Below are 16,569 nucleotides of genomic sequence, written 5' to 3'. Positions count from 1 at the left end.
CTATTTTCATTAGAAATATTAGTATTGAGATTCAATGACATATTTTTAATCGTAATTTTTAGGCTACTTGTGAGCATAAAAATGCGATGTTATTTATTCATATGTTATATATAACACGTAATGACATGAGTTAATTTTACCAAAATTCGTTAACTCTGATGCGCTTGGTCGAGCTTTACTTGGTTTAGGGGTTTGACAAGAATAACAGGATTTGCTGAGCGTAGGGGGTAGGGGGGTTTAACGCGCGGAAACCAAAAGGGGGCATATAGTATAAGTCTGTGTTAGATAAGGATGTATTATGCACTTGAGATAAACGTATGTAATTCTTAAATTATGTACGATATCATTCATATATACTCTCACAATCAAGTAAAAATGTTCAACCTTGGCTCAACATTTTAGGGTGCACTTTGAAATGCAGATGAAAAGCAGACGTAAAAAGAACCTATGCCATTTAAAAGAGCGCGAAGCATGTGGGGTTATTGAACGTATGAACTACTCAAGTAACCGGATGCAAGTATAGATCTCTAGGGTGGATTACACATGCCATGTTCGTGAAAGAGAAGCCAGATGCAAGGAATAATTAATAATATACCTTATTTTCAGTGGTGTCCCTGGTTCTATCATTAACTATATGCAATTATATAAACTGGTTGGTGGTTTCTTACTACATTGTGGATACTCAGGAAATGTATGTTGTGGCCGTTCAGAGTAAAATTAGGAGAACGACAGTTAGGTAGGCCAGGCACTGGCCCGGTTTAGATGAATTCGTATGGGGATTTATAAATACATGCTTTATGTATACCTACATATTTAGTACTTGCTTTGTGGTTTCAATAATTGTATGGTGATAATACATACATGTACATATGCATTAATGTAATATCATGCATATATGTACTAGACCATACACACCAGAAAATAGTTTAATTTAGAATTCTGGCTTTGGGAGCCAGGGGTGAGAGTTAAAATCTCTTTTTTCTGGCATTAGGGAGGATTTTAACCTCCGATCTTCGGATTACAAGACCGATGCTTTAAGCTAAGCTACTAAGGCAAGCTCATTCCATTGCTTTATTTTCAAGTCAGCCCGCTAGTGGTATTAAGACCAAGAATAATGCAAAGTATAGGACGGATGCAATTTGTCCAATAATAATAAAGGGGTGCTCTACAGGTATACCTCCAATTCATGTTAGGATGGCCATGTCTGCGACTAATGTTCAGAAGAGGAATTGGGTGAAGGGCCGGAAGGTTAAGCCACGTTGTTTGGATGTGTGGAGAATTGGCACGACTAGAAGTACCAGGATAGAAAATAAAAGGGCTAATACCCCGCCTAGCTTGTTTGGGATTGATCGTAGAATGGCATAGGCGAAGAGGAAATATCACTCGGGCTTGATATGGGGAGGGGTGACCAGTGGGTTGGCAGGGGTGAAGTTTTCTGGGTCACCTAACAGGTTAGGGGAAAACAGTGCCAAAGATGTAAGGGCTAGGAGTATAATCACAAACCCGAGTAGGTCTTTGTAGGAAAAGTAAGGGTGAAATGTAATCTTGTCCGCGTCTGAGTTTAGGCCGGCCGGGTTATTTGAGCCTGTCTCGTGCAGAAATAGTAGATGCAAAATGATGGCTGCAGCAATAACGAATGGGAACAGGAAATGAAATGCGAAGAATCGTGTTAAGGTTGCGTTATCTACCGAAAATCCACCTCAAATTCATTGCACTAGAACATCACCTACATAGGGTACTGCTGATAGTAGGTTAGTAATCACTGTGGCGCCTCAAAATGACATTTGCCCTCATGGTAGGACATAACCAACGAAGGCTGTTATTATCACTAATAAAAAAAGGACAACCCCGATGTTTCAGGTTTCTTTGTATAGGTAGGATCCATAATATAGTCCTCGGGCAATGTGTATGTAGAGGCAGATAAAGAAGAATGATGCCCCGTTGGCGTGTATGTTTCGGATTAGTCAACCGTAGTTGACGTCACGACAGATGTGTGCGACTGATGAAAAAGCTGTGGAGATGTCAGATGTATAATGTATAGCTAGGAATAGTCCTGTAAGAATTTGTGTAGCTAGGCATAATCCTAGAAGAGATCCAAAATTCCATCATACTGAGATGTTGGAGGGGGCTGGTAAGTCAACTAGTGCGTGGTTGGCGATTTTAATAAGGGGATGGGTTTTCCGTAGGCTTGCCATTAAGGGTTTTTATAGTTGAATAACAACGGTGGTTCTTCAAGTCACTGGTCTTGGTTAAAATCCAAGTAAAAATTATGACTTATCTTGTATCATTACTGTTGATGGCTTTAATTGTAGGGCTAGTTGCCGTGGCCTCTAATCCTGCTCCTTATTTTGCTGCTTTTGGTTTAGTGGTGGCAGCTGGGGTTGGGTGTGGGGTGCTCGTCGGACATGGGGGGTCCTTCTTATCTTTAGTCCTGTTTTTAATTTATTTGGGGGGGATGCTTGTGGTGTTTGCGTATTCAGCGGCTTTAGCCGCTGAACCATTCCCTGAGGCGTGAGGGGATCGTTCTGTGATTGGGTATGTCTTGATCTACCTATTAGGGGTTGGTTTAGTGGTTGGGTTAGTATGGGAGAACTGGTATGAAGGGTCTTGAGTTGTTATCGACAGTTTAAAGGAGTTTTCAATGCTACGGGGAGATGTCAGTGGGGTGGCTATGATGTACTCATCCGGGGGTGGTTTACTAATCATTAGTGCGTGGGTGCTTCTGTTAACCTTATTTGTGGTATTAGAATTAACTCGGGGCTTAGGTCGGGGTGCCCTTCGTGCAGTTTAAATGGCTGTTAATAATACGGCAAGAGTTATTGATAACAAGAAAATAGTTAGGTAGGTTTTAATTATGCCGCGCTGAGTATCACTAATAGTTTTGGCCATTTTTAGTTGTGCATAAGACAGTCCCTTTGGTCCTACAGTCTCAAACCAGGTTTGGTCTACTAACTGTGTTGCAATGGATTGTCCTAGTACTAGGTTTAGTTTTGGAATCAGTCGATGAATGATTGCTGGGAAATAACCTAGTATATTAGAGAAGTGGTGGGAGGGGGCAGTTGGATTAGTCTTAAATTGTTTACTGGTTAAACCAGCTAATTCAATGGCTGTTAACAAGCCAGTAATTGTGACTATGAGGGCAGCCATTTTTAAGATAAGGGGCATGGTCATTGTGGGAGTTTTCAGAACCAGGAAATTTGATGTAATAATAAGCCCTGCAACAATACTACCTCAGGCGAGTCGTTTAATGGGGTTAACTACTAATAAGTTGTTTTCATTAATAGGGGATAATGCGAGGAACCGAGGGGTACCCATGGTGACGAAAAAAATTACTCGGAAGCTATAAACGGCTGTAAAGGACGTGGCAATAAGGGTTAAGGTTAGGGCTCAGGCGTTTAGGTAAGAGGTATTTAGTGCCTCAATAATGGCATCCTTCGAGAAGAAGCCGGCCAGAAAGGGCGTTCCGGTTAGGGCCAGGCTGCCAATGGTTAGGCAGGTTGAGGTGAAGGGTAGCAGGTTATGTAAGCCTCCTATCTTCCGAATATCTTGCTCATCATTAAGACTGTGAATGATAGACCCTGAGCATAAAAATAATATGGCCTTGAAGAATGCGTGAGTGCAGATGTGTAAAAACGCTAACTGAGGTTGATTAAGACCAATGGTAACCATTATAAGGCCCAATTGGCTAGATGTAGAAAATGCCACGATCTTCTTGATATCATTTTGTGTTAGGGCGCAGGCGGCTGTGAATACAGTGGTTAGTGCTCCTAGGCAGAGGCAGGTTGTTAATGCTAAGGCGTTGTTTTCTATAATAGGGTGGAGTCGAATAAGCAAAAAGATGCCAGCAACGACTATAGTGCTGGAGTGAAGTAGGGCAGACACTGGTGTAGGGCCCTCCATGGCAGAAGGCAGCCATGGGTGCAGACCAAACTGGGCTGATTTACCAGTTGCTGCTAGGATTAATCCAATAAGGGGAAGTGTTATGTCAAAGGTTTTTGACAAAAAAAAGATCTGCTGAATTTCCCATGAGTTTAGGTTAACTGCAATCCAGGCCATACTCATAATAAGTCCAATATCTCCCACACGGTTATATAATACTGCTTGAAGGGCTGCGGTGTTTGCATCCGCCCGCCCGTATCACCAGCCAATTAATAGGAATGATATAATACCTACTCCTTCTCAGCCAATAAAAAGCTGAAAAAGATTGTTAGCAGTCACGAGAATAATTATGGCCACTAAGAACAGAAGTAAATACTTAAAGAATCGCTCTATGTTAGGGTCCGAGTGTATGTATCAAGATGCAAACTCAAGGATAGATCAAGTTACATAGAGAGCAATAGGTGTAAAAATCAGCGAATAATGATCAAATTTAAAACTAATATTAATATCAAAAGTGGCTGTATTTATCCAGTGTCAGTTGGTGACAATGGTCTCAGCCCCTTGGTCCAGAAACAGAATAAGTGGTAAAAGGCTAACAAAAAATGAAGCGCTGACGGCAGTTTTAACATGTGTCGTGGCCCATTTAGAGTCCTTACGGGAGGGGCTGAGCGTTGTTAAGAGGGGGTAGACAAGAATTGTAATAACTAAAATTAGTGAGGATGATAAGATTAGGGTTGTTGGGTGCATAGCTTCCACTTGGATTTGCACCAAGAGTTTTTGGTTCCTAAGACCAATGGATGAGCTATTATCCTTCAGAAGCGTAAGGAGGCCATGGAATTTAACCATGGGTATAAGTATTAGCAGTACTTACTGCCTTTGGCCCTCCTCGGTGAGTAAGGGGATTTTAACCCCTATCTTTAGAATCACAATCTAATATTTTAAATTAAACTATACTTACTAGTGGCATCAACCCCACATGAGCTCAGGTTTTGTTACCAGTAGGATGACGGGTAGAAGGTGAAGTACTATTAGTAAATGTTCTCGAGTGTGGAATGGTGAAAGTCCTTTAATATGATTTGGTGCTGGGCCTCGTTGAGTTATTAAGAATAAGTACAAAGAGTAAGCCGCTGTAATTAGCGTTCCTAAACCTGTTAGTATAATAGTTCAGGGAGATCAGTTGAATAGAGTGGTAATAATTATGATTTCCCCTATGAGATTTGGTAAAGGCGGTAATGCTAGATTTGCTAAGTTGGCAACAAATCACCAGACCGCAGTTAATGGGAAGATTATTTGGAGACCTCGAGCTAGTACTATAGTTCGGCTATGAGTCCGCTCATACGCAGTATTAGCCAGACAAAATAGTGCGGAAGACACCAAGCCGTGGGCAATCATTAAAATGATTGCGCCCGTAAATCCTCAAGAAGTTTGGATGAGGATACCTCCTGCTACTAAGCCCATGTGGCTTACAGATGAATAGGCAATGAGTGATTTGAGATCTGTTTGTCGTAGGCAAATTGAGCCAGTTATTAAAATGCCTCATAAGGCCAAAATAATGAAGGGGTAGGCGAGTTCTTTTGAAAGTGGGTCTAACATAACTATTATTCGTATTATACCGTAACCTCCTAATTTAAGTAGAACTGCTGCCAAAACTATGGAGCCCGCCACTGGGGCTTCAACATGAGCTTTGGGTAATCAAAGGTGGACGCCGTAAAGGGGCATTTTTACTAAAAATGCAATTAGGCATCCGGCCCATCAGATGCTGTGACCTCAGGAATTAAGTGTAAGTGGTTGGGAATATTGTAAAATGAATATGGACAGTGTCCCTGTTGTCTGTTGAAGTAAAAGTAGGGCAACCAGAAGCGGTAATGAACCTGCTAGGGTGTAGAATAAAAAATAGGTTCCGGCGTTTAAACGTTCAGTCTGGTTTCCCCACCGGGTAATAATAATAAGCGTGGGGATGAGGGTGGCTTCAAATATAATATAAAATATAATAATCTCCGTAGCCCCAAATGCTATAATTAGGAAAGTTTGTAGGGAGGCTAAGAGTGTAATATATAGGCGTTGTCGAGCGATTGGTTCTGGGTAAATGTGATTTTGGCTGGCTAAAATCATTAATGGAAGAAGTCAGCATGTGAGGACTAAGAGGGGGGTGGATAGTGGATCTGTAGCTAAATATATGTTAGAGGTTGATCATCCGGTTTCTGACGTTCATTTCAATCAGGTAAGGCTAATAAACGCAATTAATAGGCTTTGAGCAGTTGCTGTGGGTCATAATCATTTAGGTGATGATAACCAAATTGTTGGGAATAGCATAAGTGTTGGGACTAGAATTTTTAGCATTGTAATAAATTAAGATTTTGTAGTCGGTCAGTCCCATGGGTGCGGGCTGTGGCAACCAAGAGGGCTAGGCCTGCACTGGCTTCGCAGGCAGAGAAGGCTAGCAGTAACATGGGGGCTGCAGAAAACATGGTTGACTCAAATTGTATCGCTCATAGGGCTAGCGCAATAAATAGGGATAACATTATTCCTTCTAAACAAAGCAGTGCAGAGAGTAGATGAGTGCGATGGAATGCTAGGCCTATTAGGCCTAGTATGAAAGCTGAGGTAAAGCTGAAGTGTACGGGTGTCATAAGAGGGTTATGGAATTAAACCATAATTTTCTGAGCCGAAATCAGAGGTCTTATATTGGACTAATCCTCTATTCTGCCCACTCTAGGCCCCCTTGGGTTCATTCATAAATCAGTCCTAGGGTAAGTAAAATTAAGACTGCTGTAGCCCAAAAAAAGGTGTTGGTGGGGTTGTGAAGTTGGTCTCCTCAGGGTAGTGGAAGTAGAAGTGCAATCTCTAGATCAAATAACAAGAATAAGATAGCGACTAGGAAAAACCGCAAAGAGAATGGAAGCCGAGCCGACCCGAGGGGGTCAAAACCGCACTCGTATGGTGAGAGCTTCTCTGCATCTGGGCTTATTTGAGGTAACCAGAAAGAGACGGTTGCTAGCACAAGAGAGAGGGCTATTGTAATAGTTAAAATTGTAATAACTAAGTTCATTATCTTTCCTTGGGGTTCAACCAAGACTAGGTGATTGGAAGTCACTCGTACTAGCATTAGATACTAGAAAGATATGAGCCTCATCAGTAAATTGACACGTAGAGGAATAGTCATACTACGTCTACAAAGTGCCAGTATCAGGCGGCAGCTTCAAAGCCAAAATGATGTTCGGATGTAAAGTGGTATTGGACTTGGCGAAGTAGGCAAACGGCTAAGAATGAAGAGCCAATAATAACGTGTAATCCATGGAATCCTGTGGCTACAAAGAATGTTGAGCCATAGACGCCATCCGCAATGGTAAAGGGTGCTTCATAATATTCCATGGCTTGTAAGGCGGTGAAGTAAAGTCCTAGTAAGATTGTCAATGCTAGGGATTGGATAGCTTGTTTACGATCACCTTCTATTAAGCTGTGGTGGGCCCATGTTACTGTAACCCCAGATGCCAAGAGGACGGCTGTATTCAATAATGGAACTTCAAACGGGTCTAAGGTGATAAGACCTGTTGGTGGTCAACATCCTCCTAGCTCAGGGGTAGGTGCTAAACTTGAATGGTAAAAAGCTCAGAAAAATCCTAGAAAAAAGAATACTTCAGATGTAATAAAGAGGATCATACCATATCGTAGGCCTTTTTGCACGGGGGGTGTGTGATGGCCTTGAAATGTTCCTTCTCGGATAATATCTCGTCATCACTGATATATTGTAAGAAGCAAAAGTATTAGTCCAAGGGTTATAAGTGTGGTGGAGTGGAAGTGAAACCAGATCGCTAAGCCGGATGTTATTAATAATGCTCCGATTGCGCCGGTTAGGGGTCATGGGCTTGGATCAACCATATGATATGCGTGTGCTTGGTGGGCCATTAAACGTTCTCTTGGAGATACAGACTGAGAAGGAGTACAAATACGTAAGCTTGGATTATTGCGACTGCAACTTCTAGTAATGTAAGGAGGAATAAGACGGCAGCTGTAATAATTGCTACCGTAGGCATTATTGGGAGAAGAACAAACACGGCGGTGGCAATGAGTTGAATAAGTAGATGACCTGCGGTAAGATTGGCTGTTAGCCGGACACCGAGGGCTAGGGGTCGAATAAAAAGGCTAATTGTCTCAATAATGATTAGTACGGGGATTAAAGGGATGGGCGTGCCTTCTGGCAGTAGATGTCCTAAGGCTACTGTTGGCTGGTTGCGCATGCCAATAATAACTGTGGCGAGTCATAGTGGCACAGCAAATCCTATATTAAGAGACAGTTGTGTTGTAGGGGTAAAAGTATATGGTAAAAGTCCAAGTATATTAATGGTAATCAAAAAGATTATTAAAGAGGCTATAAGGAGTGCTCATTTATGACCCCCTAAATTTAATGGTATTATAAGTTGGCTAGTGAATTGGTTTACGAATCACCCCTGAATTGTGATAAGACGGTTATTCACCCATCGAGAGGTGGAAGTAGGATACAATACCCATGGGAGAGCAATTGCAATGGCAATTAAAGGGATACCTAAGTAGGAGGAGCTTGCAAATTGATCAAAAAAGCTTATTGCCATGGTCAGTCTCAGGGTTCAGTTTTGTGTTCTTCAGAGTCAATATGTGCTGGCTCGTTAGGTGATGTGTGACTTATCACTTTGGTGGGGATGATGGTAAGAAATACCAGTCATGAAAATACTAAAATTGCGAATCAAGGGGCAGGGTTTAATTGAGGCATTTCACTAGAGGTGGTTGGGAGGCACCATTCTTTGGCTTAAAAGGCCAATGCTGAGGCCCAGATTTAGCTTCCTAGTGAGGCGTCTTCTAGTATTAGTGAGGATCAGTTCTCGAAGTGTTCAAGTGGAACTGCTTCTACTACAATAGGCATGAAGCTGTGGTTTGCCCCACAGATCTCAGAGCATTGGCCGTAGAATACTCCTGGTCGGGACGCAATGAAGGCTGTTTGATTTAGACGACCTGGGACTGCGTCTATTTTTACGCCAAGGGAAGGGACGGCTCAGGAGTGCAATACATCCTCGGCTGAAACAAGCACTCGGATAGGGGACTCCATGGGAACAACCATGCGGTGATCTGCTTCAAGAAGCCGAAACTGGCCTGGGTTAAGGTCTTGGGTTGGAATTATATATGAGTCGAAACCTAGATTTTCGTAATCCGTGTACTCGTAGCTTCAGTATCACTGATGTCCTATGGCTTTAATTGTTAGGTGGGGATCATTAATCTCATCTATAAGATAAAGAATTCGTAGGGAGGGGAGAGCAATTAAGACAAGAATTACGGCTGGTAACACGGTTCATACGATCTCAATTTCTTGGGAGTCTAAGATATACTTGTTTGTGAGTTTTGTTGATACTATTGCAACAATAATATAAAGTACTAAGGTACTAATTAAAAAGACAATTATTAAAGCATGATCATGGAAATGAAGAAGTTCTTCTATAACGGGTGATGCCGCGTCTTGGAATCCTAATTGTGTGGGATGTGCCATTAAGCCTGAGCTCAAGACATGCAGGAATTTAACCTACGATTTCACCTTGACAAGGTGATGTAATTTGCGAGTTTACTAATGTCTTAGAAGGAAGTGACAGAGTGGCTATGTGACTGGCTTGAAACCAGTAGATGGGGGTTCAATTCCTCCCTTCCTCGTTAATTTGATTGAACTTGAACAAATGCGGGTTCTTCAAAGGTGTGGTAAGGTGGAGGACACCCGTGAAGTCATTCAACATTTGTTGCGGTTAGTTCCACGGATGAAACTTCCCGCTTGGCAGCGAAGGCTTCTCATAAAATAAAGAGGAACATAATTACTGCTACTAGGGAGATTAGGGATCCAATAGATGATACAGTATTTCAAAGGGTGTAGGCATCAGGATAGTCTGAATATCGTCGTGGCATCCCTGCAAGGCCTAGGAAGTGCTGTGGGAAGAATGTAAGGTTTACGCCGATAAATATTACCCCAAAGTGAATTTTAGTTCACGTGCTATGGAGGGTAAACCCTGTAAATAGTGGAAACCAGTGGACGAAAGCCGCTATAATAGCAAACACGGCACCCATTGATAAGACATAGTGGAAGTGTGCGACTACATAGTATGTGTCATGTAATACAATGTCTAATGATGAGTTGGCTAGTACAATCCCTGTTAGACCGCCTACTGTAAAAAGGAAAATAAACCCGAGAGCTCAGAGCATTGGTGTTTCTCACTTGATAGAGCCTCCATGAAGGGTGGCTAGTCAGCTAAAAACTTTAACGCCTGTGGGAATGGCAATAATTATTGTTGCGGATGTAAAATATGCACGGGTGTCCACATCCATGCCAACTGTAAACATATGGTGGGCTCAGACAATGAACCCTAATAGGCCAATGGCCATCATGGCCCATACTATTCCTATGTACCCGAAGGGTTCCTTTTTACCTGAATAATAGGCCACCACATGTGAGATAATCCCGAATCCTGGTAAAATTAAAATATATACTTCTGGGTGGCCGAAAAACCAGAATAAATGTTGATAAAGAATGGGATCTCCCCCTCCCGCTGGGTCAAAAAATGTGGTATTAAGATTTCGGTCTGTCAGGAGCATTGTGATCCCGGCAGCTAGAACTGGTAAAGATAATAGAAGTAGAACAGCAGTTACCAACACGGCCCACACAAATAATGGGGTTTGATATTGGGAAATGGCTGGGGGTTTCATATTAATTGTTGTTGTAATGAAATTAATTGCTCCTAAGATGGATGACACACCTGCTAGATGAAGAGAGAAGATAGTTAGGTCCACGGATGCACCTGCATGGGCCAGGTTGCCCGCAAGAGGGGGATAGACTGTTCACCCTGTACCAGCTCCAGCTTCAACACCGGATGAGGCTAACAGTAGAAGGAAGGAGGGTGGTAGGAGTCAGAAGCTTATATTATTTATTCGTGGGAACGCCATATCAGGGGCTCCAATCATTAGTGGGACAAGTCAGTTACCAAAGCCCCCGATGAGGATGGGTATTACTATAAAGAAAATTATAACAAAGGCGTGTGCGGTAACAATAACGTTGTAGATTTGATCATCGCCGAGGAGGGACCCCGGCTGGCTTAATTCAGCTCGAATTAATAGGCTTAGGGCAGTCCCAACTATCCCGGCTCAGGCACCAAATACTAGGTAGAGGGTGCCAATATCTTTGTGGTTGGTAGAGAAGAATCAGCGCGTGATTGCCACAGGTAGGATGGCCGAAGTCAGGTGGCGGGTTGTAGCCCCGTAGATAGAGGTTTAAATCCTCTTCCTATCAAGCCCCGTGGTGGAGTACACGTTGGATTGCAAATCCAAAGACGCAGATTGACGTCTGCCGGGGCTTTCCCGCCTTACCCGGCTAACGGCGGGAAAGATAGATGAATGCCCGCTGGTTTGGGCACTTAGCTGTTAACTAAGAGTTTGTAGGATCGAGGCCTTCTCATCTAGAAAGGCCTTAGCTTAATTAAAGTGTCTGAGTTGCATTCAGAAGATGTGGGATAAAGTCCCGCAGGCCTTAATCAGGGACTAGAAGATTTTAACTTCTACTTAGAGCTTTGAAGGCTCTTGGTCTAAATTATCCTAAGTCCCTAGATAACGAGTGTGATAACTGCGGGAGTAATTGGCAGTAACCCCAAGGCAACAACCGTAAATAAGGCAAGGGTAATCGTGGACTGAGTTGTCCGAGTTCGTCATGGAGCGGTAGCACTAGCCGTACTAGGGGAGATAGTAAGGGTTATGGCATAACACAGTCGGAGATAAAAGTAAAGACTCAATAAGGCGGCTAAGGCCATGATTGTTGCTGTAAGCGGAAGTTGTTGTTTTGCCATTTCCTGTAAAATTAATCATTTAGCTATAAAACCGGTTAGGGGTGGGAGTCCCCCTAGGGAGAGGAGGGCAAGGGCTGTGGTTGATACTAAGATTGGCGCTTTCGATCATATGGCCGTAACGGTGGTAATATTGGTAGTCGATGTTATTTTCAGTGAAAGGAAGGCGGTGGATGTCATGAACACATATATTCCAAGGGCGAGCAGGGTCAGATGGGGGGCATATTGTGAAATGATAATTATTCATCCCATATGCGCAATAGAGGAGTAGGCTAAGATTTTTCGGACTTGAGTCTGATTAAGGCCTCCTCACCCACCAATTAGTGCGGAAAGGAGTCCCAGAAGTGTGAGCGTAACAGGATTAACAGTGGGGGCTACTTGAATAATCAACGCGAGTGGGGCTAGTTTTTGTCAGGTAGATAAAATCAGTCCGGTAACTAAATCTAGGCCCTGAAGCACTTCTGGGAGTCAAAAGTGTATAGGTGCAAGCCCAATTTTTAATGCCAGAGCGGCAATAGTTATTGAGGAGGCAATTGGGTGCGATATATCATTAATGCTTCATTCACCTACCAGCCAAGCATTAGTGGTGGCGGCAAATAGAATTATTGCCGCGGCGGTTGCCTGAGTTAAGAAATATTTTGTGGCCGCTTCAACCGCTCGTGGGTGGTGTTGCTGGGCTATCAGTGGAATAATTGCCAGAGTATTAATCTCAAGCCCTATTCAGGCCAGTAGCCAGTGTGAGCTGGCAAAAGTTAATGTGGTTCCTAACCCTAAACTGGATAGAAGGATTGTGAGTACATAGGGATTCATTGATAGGGGAGGGATTTTAACCGTCATGTTCGGGGTATGGGCCCGAAAGCTTTATTAGCTGACCTTATCATAGAAAGTGGTGTAGAGGAAGCACCAGGAGTTTTGATCTCCTGAGGATGGGTTCAATTCCCTTCTTTCTAGGAACTGGGGGGACTCTAACCCCCATAAGCCACTCTATCAAAGTGGTCCGTAAAAATTCAGGCACGGTTCCTTAACAATTAGAGCTGGGGAGGAAGCCCTGCAAGCGCAATCGGGAGGGCGGTGTGTCAGATAACCATCGCTAAAGTTAGGGGAAGAAAATTCTTCCAAACTAAATGTATTAGCTGGTCGTACCGGAATCGTGGGTAAGATGCCCGAACCCAGAGAAACACTACTGAAAGTAGCGCAGCCTTAGTTATTAAGTTAATGGTAGTCAACTCTGGCATAGAAGGGATGTAAGATGCACCGAGGAAAAGAATGGCCGATAGGGTATTCATTAATAAGATGTTGGCATATTCAGCTAGAAAGAACAAGGCAAAAGGTCCACCTGCATATTCGACGTTGAAACCGGAGACTAATTCGGATTCACCCTCTGTTAGGTCAAAGGGTGCACGATTTGTTTCAGCTAGCGTGGAGATATACCACATTGCCGCCAAGGGTCAGGCTGGAACTACTAGCCAAATACTTTCTTGGGCAGTGCTAAACATCTGTAGGGTGTAGCCCCCTGAAAAGATGATAATAGATAGCAAAATTAGCCCAAGGCTTACCTCATATGAAATTGTTTGGGCGACTGCTCGAAGGGCACCAATTAATGCATATTTTGAGTTAGATGCCCATCCTGAGCCTAAAATAGAGTACACGGCCAGACTGGATAAGGCCAGAACAAACAGAATCCCTAGGTTTAAGTCTGCCACGGGTTGAGGTATAGGTATAGGTGCTCATAGCATTATGGCTAGTGTTAACGCAAGTATTGGGGTAGCTAGGAATAAAAAGGGGGACGACGTAGACGGGCGGACGGGTTCTTTAATAAATAGTTTTACCCCATCTGCAATCGGCTGTAGAAGCCCGTAGGGCCCTACAATGTTTGGTCCCTTCCGCAACTGTATGTAACCTAAAACCTTACGTTCAAGGAGTGTGAGGAAGGCCACTGCCAATAGGACGGGGGCAATATATGCAAGTGGGTTAACTAGATGTGTTAATAGAGTGTTTAGCATAACTAAGAAGAGGATTTGAACCTCTGGCTGAAAGGGCTTAGGCCTTTTGCAATTACCATGCTCTGCCATCTTAGTGAGGCCTTATTTTGGCCTGCATTTGAGTCCCCCCTTTACTTAATTTAGTTGTCTTCATTAATTAGGGGTAAGGCGTGCCTTCAGCATGGGCCTCTTTTTTCCGGTCCTTTCGTACTAGGAAAAATGACATTACAGATAGAAACTGACCTGGATTGCTCCGGTCTGAACTCAGATCACGTAGGACTTTAATCGTTGAACAAACGAACCCTTAATAGCGGCTGCACCATTAGGATGTCCTGATCCAACATCGAGGTCGTAAACCCCCTCGTCGATATGGACTCTCGGAGAGGATTGCGCTGTTATCCCTAGGGTAACTTGGTCCGTTGATCGGTCTTAATAACCGGATCATATTTGGTCAAAATTTCTGTGACTTAGAAGTGTTATTCTTGGTTCTAGGGTTCATCCCAGTCCACTTGGAGGATTATCTGTTCTCCATGGTCGCCCCAACCGAAGGTAAAATTCCAATTTCTATTAGGTTTACACTTGTTTAGTAAGTTGCTTAACGTAGGTGAATTTGTACCTTAAGCTCCAAAGGGTCTTCTCGTCTTGTATTTATATACCCGCTTCTGCACGGGTAGATCAATTTCACTGACCTGAAAGGGGAGACAGTTAAGCCCTCGTTTGGCCATTCATACAGGTCTTCATTTAAAAGACAAGTGATTGCGCTACCTTTGCACGGTCAAAATACCGCGGCCGTTAAACTTGTAGTCACCGGGCAGGCTGGACCTCCTATACGTAGGGGTTTGCAGGAGGCGATGTTTTTGGTAAACAGGCGAGGCTTGTGTTTGCCGAGTTCCTTTCCTTTCTTTTAGTCTTTCCTTGATGGCACTCCAGTGTGGGTTTAACGATGTAAATGTTGTGTTGTTTTCTTGAATTTTTTAGTAAACACATTACCCTCTTTTTATGGGCTCGTTAATTTCCAGTGGTTTGTCCGATCTGGCTTACACTTGTGCTAGGAGAGGGTCATACCCTCTTATTACTCATTCTAGCATGGTCTCTTCCATGGTGGCATGGAATGGCCTAATACTTTTAGGGGAGTTGGGCTATTTATCAGTATAATAAACTGCATGTCGTTTGAGCTTTAACGCTTTCTATTCAGATGGCTGCTTTTAGGCCCACTGGAACGACTAGTTTTACAAAATGTGACTCTTATCCTCCTATTTAAGGTTGTGTCCTTTATTAAAGGGGCTGTACCCCCTTTAACTAACTCTCGTATTTCTCTTCTATGCTTACTTAGACATTTCCTGGTTGGCTGAAGGGGTACGAGGCTGAACTTCTATTCATTTCTTAGGCAACCAGCTATCACCAAGTTCGGTAGGTTTATCACCTCTACCCGGGGCTCTTCCCACTCTTTTGCCACAGAGACGGGTTCGCCCAAATAGGCTGTCCCGGGGTAGCTCACTTGGTTTCGGGATTTCAAACTAAAGGTCACTTCGCTTGTGTGGTGCTGGCTAAATCATGATGCAAAAGGTACGAGAGTTAGGCTCTGCTTTTTTGTGCTTATATGGATTGTTTCATTACTCTTTCAGCTTTCCCTTGCGGTACTTTCTCTATTGCTTAAAATACCTTTTCCGTCTCCCGTACTAAGGTGGAAAAATGATTTAGTTTCCTGGTTTAAATTAATGTTAAATTATCTATGGTGTTAAGTTAATTTTGGTGGTTAAGCTAGCTGTCTGGCTCAGGGCGATCCAATTTGCATGGATGTCTTCTCGGTGTAAGGGAGATGCTTAACTGTCTCAGCCACACCCTGGGTTTGATCCAAGTGCACCTTCCGGTACACTTACCATGTTACGACTTGCCTCCCCTTGTCCGTGCTTTGGTGTTAGGGACATTTATCGCTGTGTGACAGGGGAGAGTGACGGGCGGTGTGTACGCGCCTCAGAGCCGGGTTCAAAAGGACACTCTTTTTCCTTTTTACTACTAAATCCTCCTTCGAGTAATTTTTCAGGGTACTATCCGTGGATATTCTATAATAGAAAATGTAGCCCATTTCTTCCCACTTCGTGCGCTACACCTCGACCTGACGTTTTGAAGTATATTCATTTAGCTTACTGTTAATCCTTCACAGGGTAAGCTGACGACGGCGGTATATAGGCGGGGATGGCCAGAAGTGGTGAGGTTTAACGGGGGTTATCGGTTCTAGAACAGGCTCCTCTAGGGGGGTCTAAGGCACCGCCAAGTCCTTTGGGTTTCAAGCTAACGCTCGTAGTACCCGGGCGGACGTTTATTGTATTATAACGTCTAGGTTTACGGTTGAGCATAGTGGGGTATCTAATCCCAGTTTGTTTCTCAGTTTTCGTGGAGTCAGGTGGACTATATTAAAGCTACTTTCGCTTATGGGCTTCGGACACTCAGGAGCGTATGACGGCCAAGAGGCCCTTCGGCTTTATTTATGCCTCCCCTAACCACCCTTTACGCCGTGTCTATTAACTAGGGCCTCTCGTATAACCGCGGTGGCTGGCACGAGTTTTACCGGCCCTCTTAACACTAACTAAGTCAAGTTTTCACTTATGGCTTAATATTTATCACTGCTGAATTCCCATGGGGGTGTGGCGTGGCAAGGCGTTCTGGGCTAAAATGTTAGTGCCTGATACCTGCTCCTCGTCCCCGGGCAGGGGATTAAGGGCATCCTCACAGGGGCGCGGATACTTGCATGTGTAAGTTGTGTTAAAGCTAATAGTAAAGTCAGGACCAAGCCTTTGTGCATGCGGAGCTTTCTAGGGCCCGTCTTAGCATCTTCAGTGCTATGCTTTATTTTAAGCTACGCTAGC

General features: G+C 43.5%; 13 protein-coding genes and 24 non-coding genes across 37 annotated transcripts, besides 2 other annotated features; 9 read left to right on the top strand and 28 right to left on the bottom strand. All coding sequences in view use genetic code 2, as the record gives it.

Moving 5' to 3' along the window:
- Positions 1-915: a D loop (control region).
- On the top strand, positions 916-985 carry DR323_mgt22. The gene has a single exon. It is a non-coding gene; the product is annotated as a tRNA-Pro (tRNA).
- On the bottom strand, positions 984-1,054 carry DR323_mgt21. Its single transcript has one exon. It is a non-coding gene; the product is annotated as a tRNA-Thr (tRNA).
- On the bottom strand, positions 1,055-2,195 carry CYTB (cytochrome b). Its single transcript has one exon. A coding segment is annotated over exon 1 (1,141 nt).
- A 5-nt stretch (positions 2,196-2,200) lies between these two features.
- DR323_mgt20 lies at positions 2,201-2,269 on the top strand. Its single transcript has one exon. It is a non-coding gene; the product is annotated as a tRNA-Glu (tRNA).
- On the top strand, positions 2,270-2,791 carry ND6 (NADH dehydrogenase subunit 6). Its single transcript has one exon. It carries the CDS (start codon positions 2,270-2,272, stop codon positions 2,789-2,791), a length of 522 nt encoding a protein of 173 aa, YP_009492402.1.
- Positions 2,788-4,626, bottom strand: ND5 (NADH dehydrogenase subunit 5). Its single transcript has one exon. It carries the CDS (start codon positions 4,624-4,626, stop codon positions 2,788-2,790), a length of 1,839 nt encoding a protein of 612 aa, YP_009492401.1.
- DR323_mgt19 lies at positions 4,627-4,699 on the bottom strand. Its single transcript has one exon. It is a non-coding gene; the product is annotated as a tRNA-Leu (tRNA).
- Position 4,700: 1 nt separating this feature from the next.
- DR323_mgt18 lies at positions 4,701-4,767 on the bottom strand. The gene has a single exon. It is a non-coding gene; the product is annotated as a tRNA-Ser (tRNA).
- On the bottom strand, positions 4,768-4,837 carry DR323_mgt17. The gene has a single exon. It is a non-coding gene; the product is annotated as a tRNA-His (tRNA).
- ND4 (NADH dehydrogenase subunit 4) lies at positions 4,838-6,219 on the bottom strand. The gene has a single exon. A coding segment is annotated over exon 1 (1,382 nt).
- Positions 6,213-6,509, bottom strand: ND4L (NADH dehydrogenase subunit 4L). Its single transcript has one exon. It carries the CDS (start codon positions 6,507-6,509, stop codon positions 6,213-6,215), a length of 297 nt encoding a protein of 98 aa, YP_009492399.1.
- Positions 6,510-6,579, bottom strand: DR323_mgt16. The gene has a single exon. It is a non-coding gene; the product is annotated as a tRNA-Arg (tRNA).
- On the bottom strand, positions 6,580-6,928 carry ND3 (NADH dehydrogenase subunit 3). Its single transcript has one exon. A coding segment is annotated over exon 1 (349 nt).
- On the bottom strand, positions 6,929-7,001 carry DR323_mgt15. The gene has a single exon. It is a non-coding gene; the product is annotated as a tRNA-Gly (tRNA).
- On the bottom strand, positions 7,002-7,785 carry COX3 (cytochrome c oxidase subunit III). Its single transcript has one exon. A coding segment is annotated over exon 1 (784 nt).
- ATP6 (ATP synthase F0 subunit 6) lies at positions 7,785-8,468 on the bottom strand. The gene has a single exon. The coding sequence runs from the start codon at positions 8,466-8,468 to the stop codon at positions 7,785-7,787; it is 684 nt and encodes a 227-aa protein (YP_009492396.1).
- On the bottom strand, positions 8,459-8,626 carry ATP8 (ATP synthase F0 subunit 8). Its single transcript has one exon. It carries the CDS (start codon positions 8,624-8,626, stop codon positions 8,459-8,461), a length of 168 nt encoding a protein of 55 aa, YP_009492395.1.
- A 1-nt stretch (position 8,627) lies between these two features.
- On the bottom strand, positions 8,628-8,703 carry DR323_mgt14. The gene has a single exon. It is a non-coding gene; the product is annotated as a tRNA-Lys (tRNA).
- On the bottom strand, positions 8,704-9,394 carry COX2 (cytochrome c oxidase subunit II). The gene has a single exon. A coding segment is annotated over exon 1 (691 nt).
- Positions 9,395-9,406: 12 nt separating this feature from the next.
- Positions 9,407-9,479, bottom strand: DR323_mgt13. The gene has a single exon. It is a non-coding gene; the product is annotated as a tRNA-Asp (tRNA).
- Positions 9,480-9,481: 2 nt separating this feature from the next.
- DR323_mgt12 lies at positions 9,482-9,552 on the top strand. Its single transcript has one exon. It is a non-coding gene; the product is annotated as a tRNA-Ser (tRNA).
- On the bottom strand, positions 9,553-11,103 carry COX1 (cytochrome c oxidase subunit I). The gene has a single exon. The coding sequence runs from the start codon at positions 11,101-11,103 to the stop codon at positions 9,553-9,555; it is 1,551 nt and encodes a 516-aa protein (YP_009492393.1).
- A 1-nt stretch (position 11,104) lies between these two features.
- On the top strand, positions 11,105-11,173 carry DR323_mgt11. Its single transcript has one exon. It is a non-coding gene; the product is annotated as a tRNA-Tyr (tRNA).
- DR323_mgt10 lies at positions 11,174-11,239 on the top strand. Its single transcript has one exon. It is a non-coding gene; the product is annotated as a tRNA-Cys (tRNA).
- Positions 11,240-11,270: an origin of replication (replication origin of L-strand).
- DR323_mgt09 lies at positions 11,271-11,343 on the top strand. The gene has a single exon. It is a non-coding gene; the product is annotated as a tRNA-Asn (tRNA).
- A 1-nt stretch (position 11,344) lies between these two features.
- On the top strand, positions 11,345-11,413 carry DR323_mgt08. The gene has a single exon. It is a non-coding gene; the product is annotated as a tRNA-Ala (tRNA).
- A 2-nt stretch (positions 11,414-11,415) lies between these two features.
- DR323_mgt07 lies at positions 11,416-11,485 on the bottom strand. The gene has a single exon. It is a non-coding gene; the product is annotated as a tRNA-Trp (tRNA).
- On the bottom strand, positions 11,486-12,530 carry ND2 (NADH dehydrogenase subunit 2). Its single transcript has one exon. A coding segment is annotated over exon 1 (1,045 nt).
- DR323_mgt06 lies at positions 12,531-12,599 on the bottom strand. Its single transcript has one exon. It is a non-coding gene; the product is annotated as a tRNA-Met (tRNA).
- Position 12,600: 1 nt separating this feature from the next.
- Positions 12,601-12,671, top strand: DR323_mgt05. Its single transcript has one exon. It is a non-coding gene; the product is annotated as a tRNA-Gln (tRNA).
- DR323_mgt04 lies at positions 12,670-12,741 on the bottom strand. The gene has a single exon. It is a non-coding gene; the product is annotated as a tRNA-Ile (tRNA).
- A 7-nt stretch (positions 12,742-12,748) lies between these two features.
- On the bottom strand, positions 12,749-13,723 carry ND1 (NADH dehydrogenase subunit 1). The gene has a single exon. It carries the CDS (start codon positions 13,721-13,723, stop codon positions 12,749-12,751), a length of 975 nt encoding a protein of 324 aa, YP_009492391.1.
- Positions 13,724-13,798, bottom strand: DR323_mgt03. The gene has a single exon. It is a non-coding gene; the product is annotated as a tRNA-Leu (tRNA).
- Positions 13,799-15,476, bottom strand: DR323_mgr01. The gene has a single exon. It is a non-coding gene; the product is annotated as a 16S ribosomal RNA (ribosomal RNA).
- On the bottom strand, positions 15,477-15,548 carry DR323_mgt02. The gene has a single exon. It is a non-coding gene; the product is annotated as a tRNA-Val (tRNA).
- DR323_mgr02 lies at positions 15,549-16,500 on the bottom strand. The gene has a single exon. It is a non-coding gene; the product is annotated as a 12S ribosomal RNA (ribosomal RNA).
- On the bottom strand, positions 16,501-16,569 carry DR323_mgt01. Its single transcript has one exon. It is a non-coding gene; the product is annotated as a tRNA-Phe (tRNA).

Source organism: Triplophysa dalaica, mitochondrion (assembly GCF_015846415.1).
Source record: "Triplophysa dalaica voucher IHB20151304 mitochondrion, complete genome".
NCBI lineage: Eukaryota > Metazoa > Chordata > Actinopteri > Cypriniformes > Nemacheilidae > Triplophysa > Triplophysa dalaica.
The sequence above is the reverse complement of the archived record's forward strand: the minus strand, read 5'-3'. Positions and strand labels throughout refer to the sequence as shown.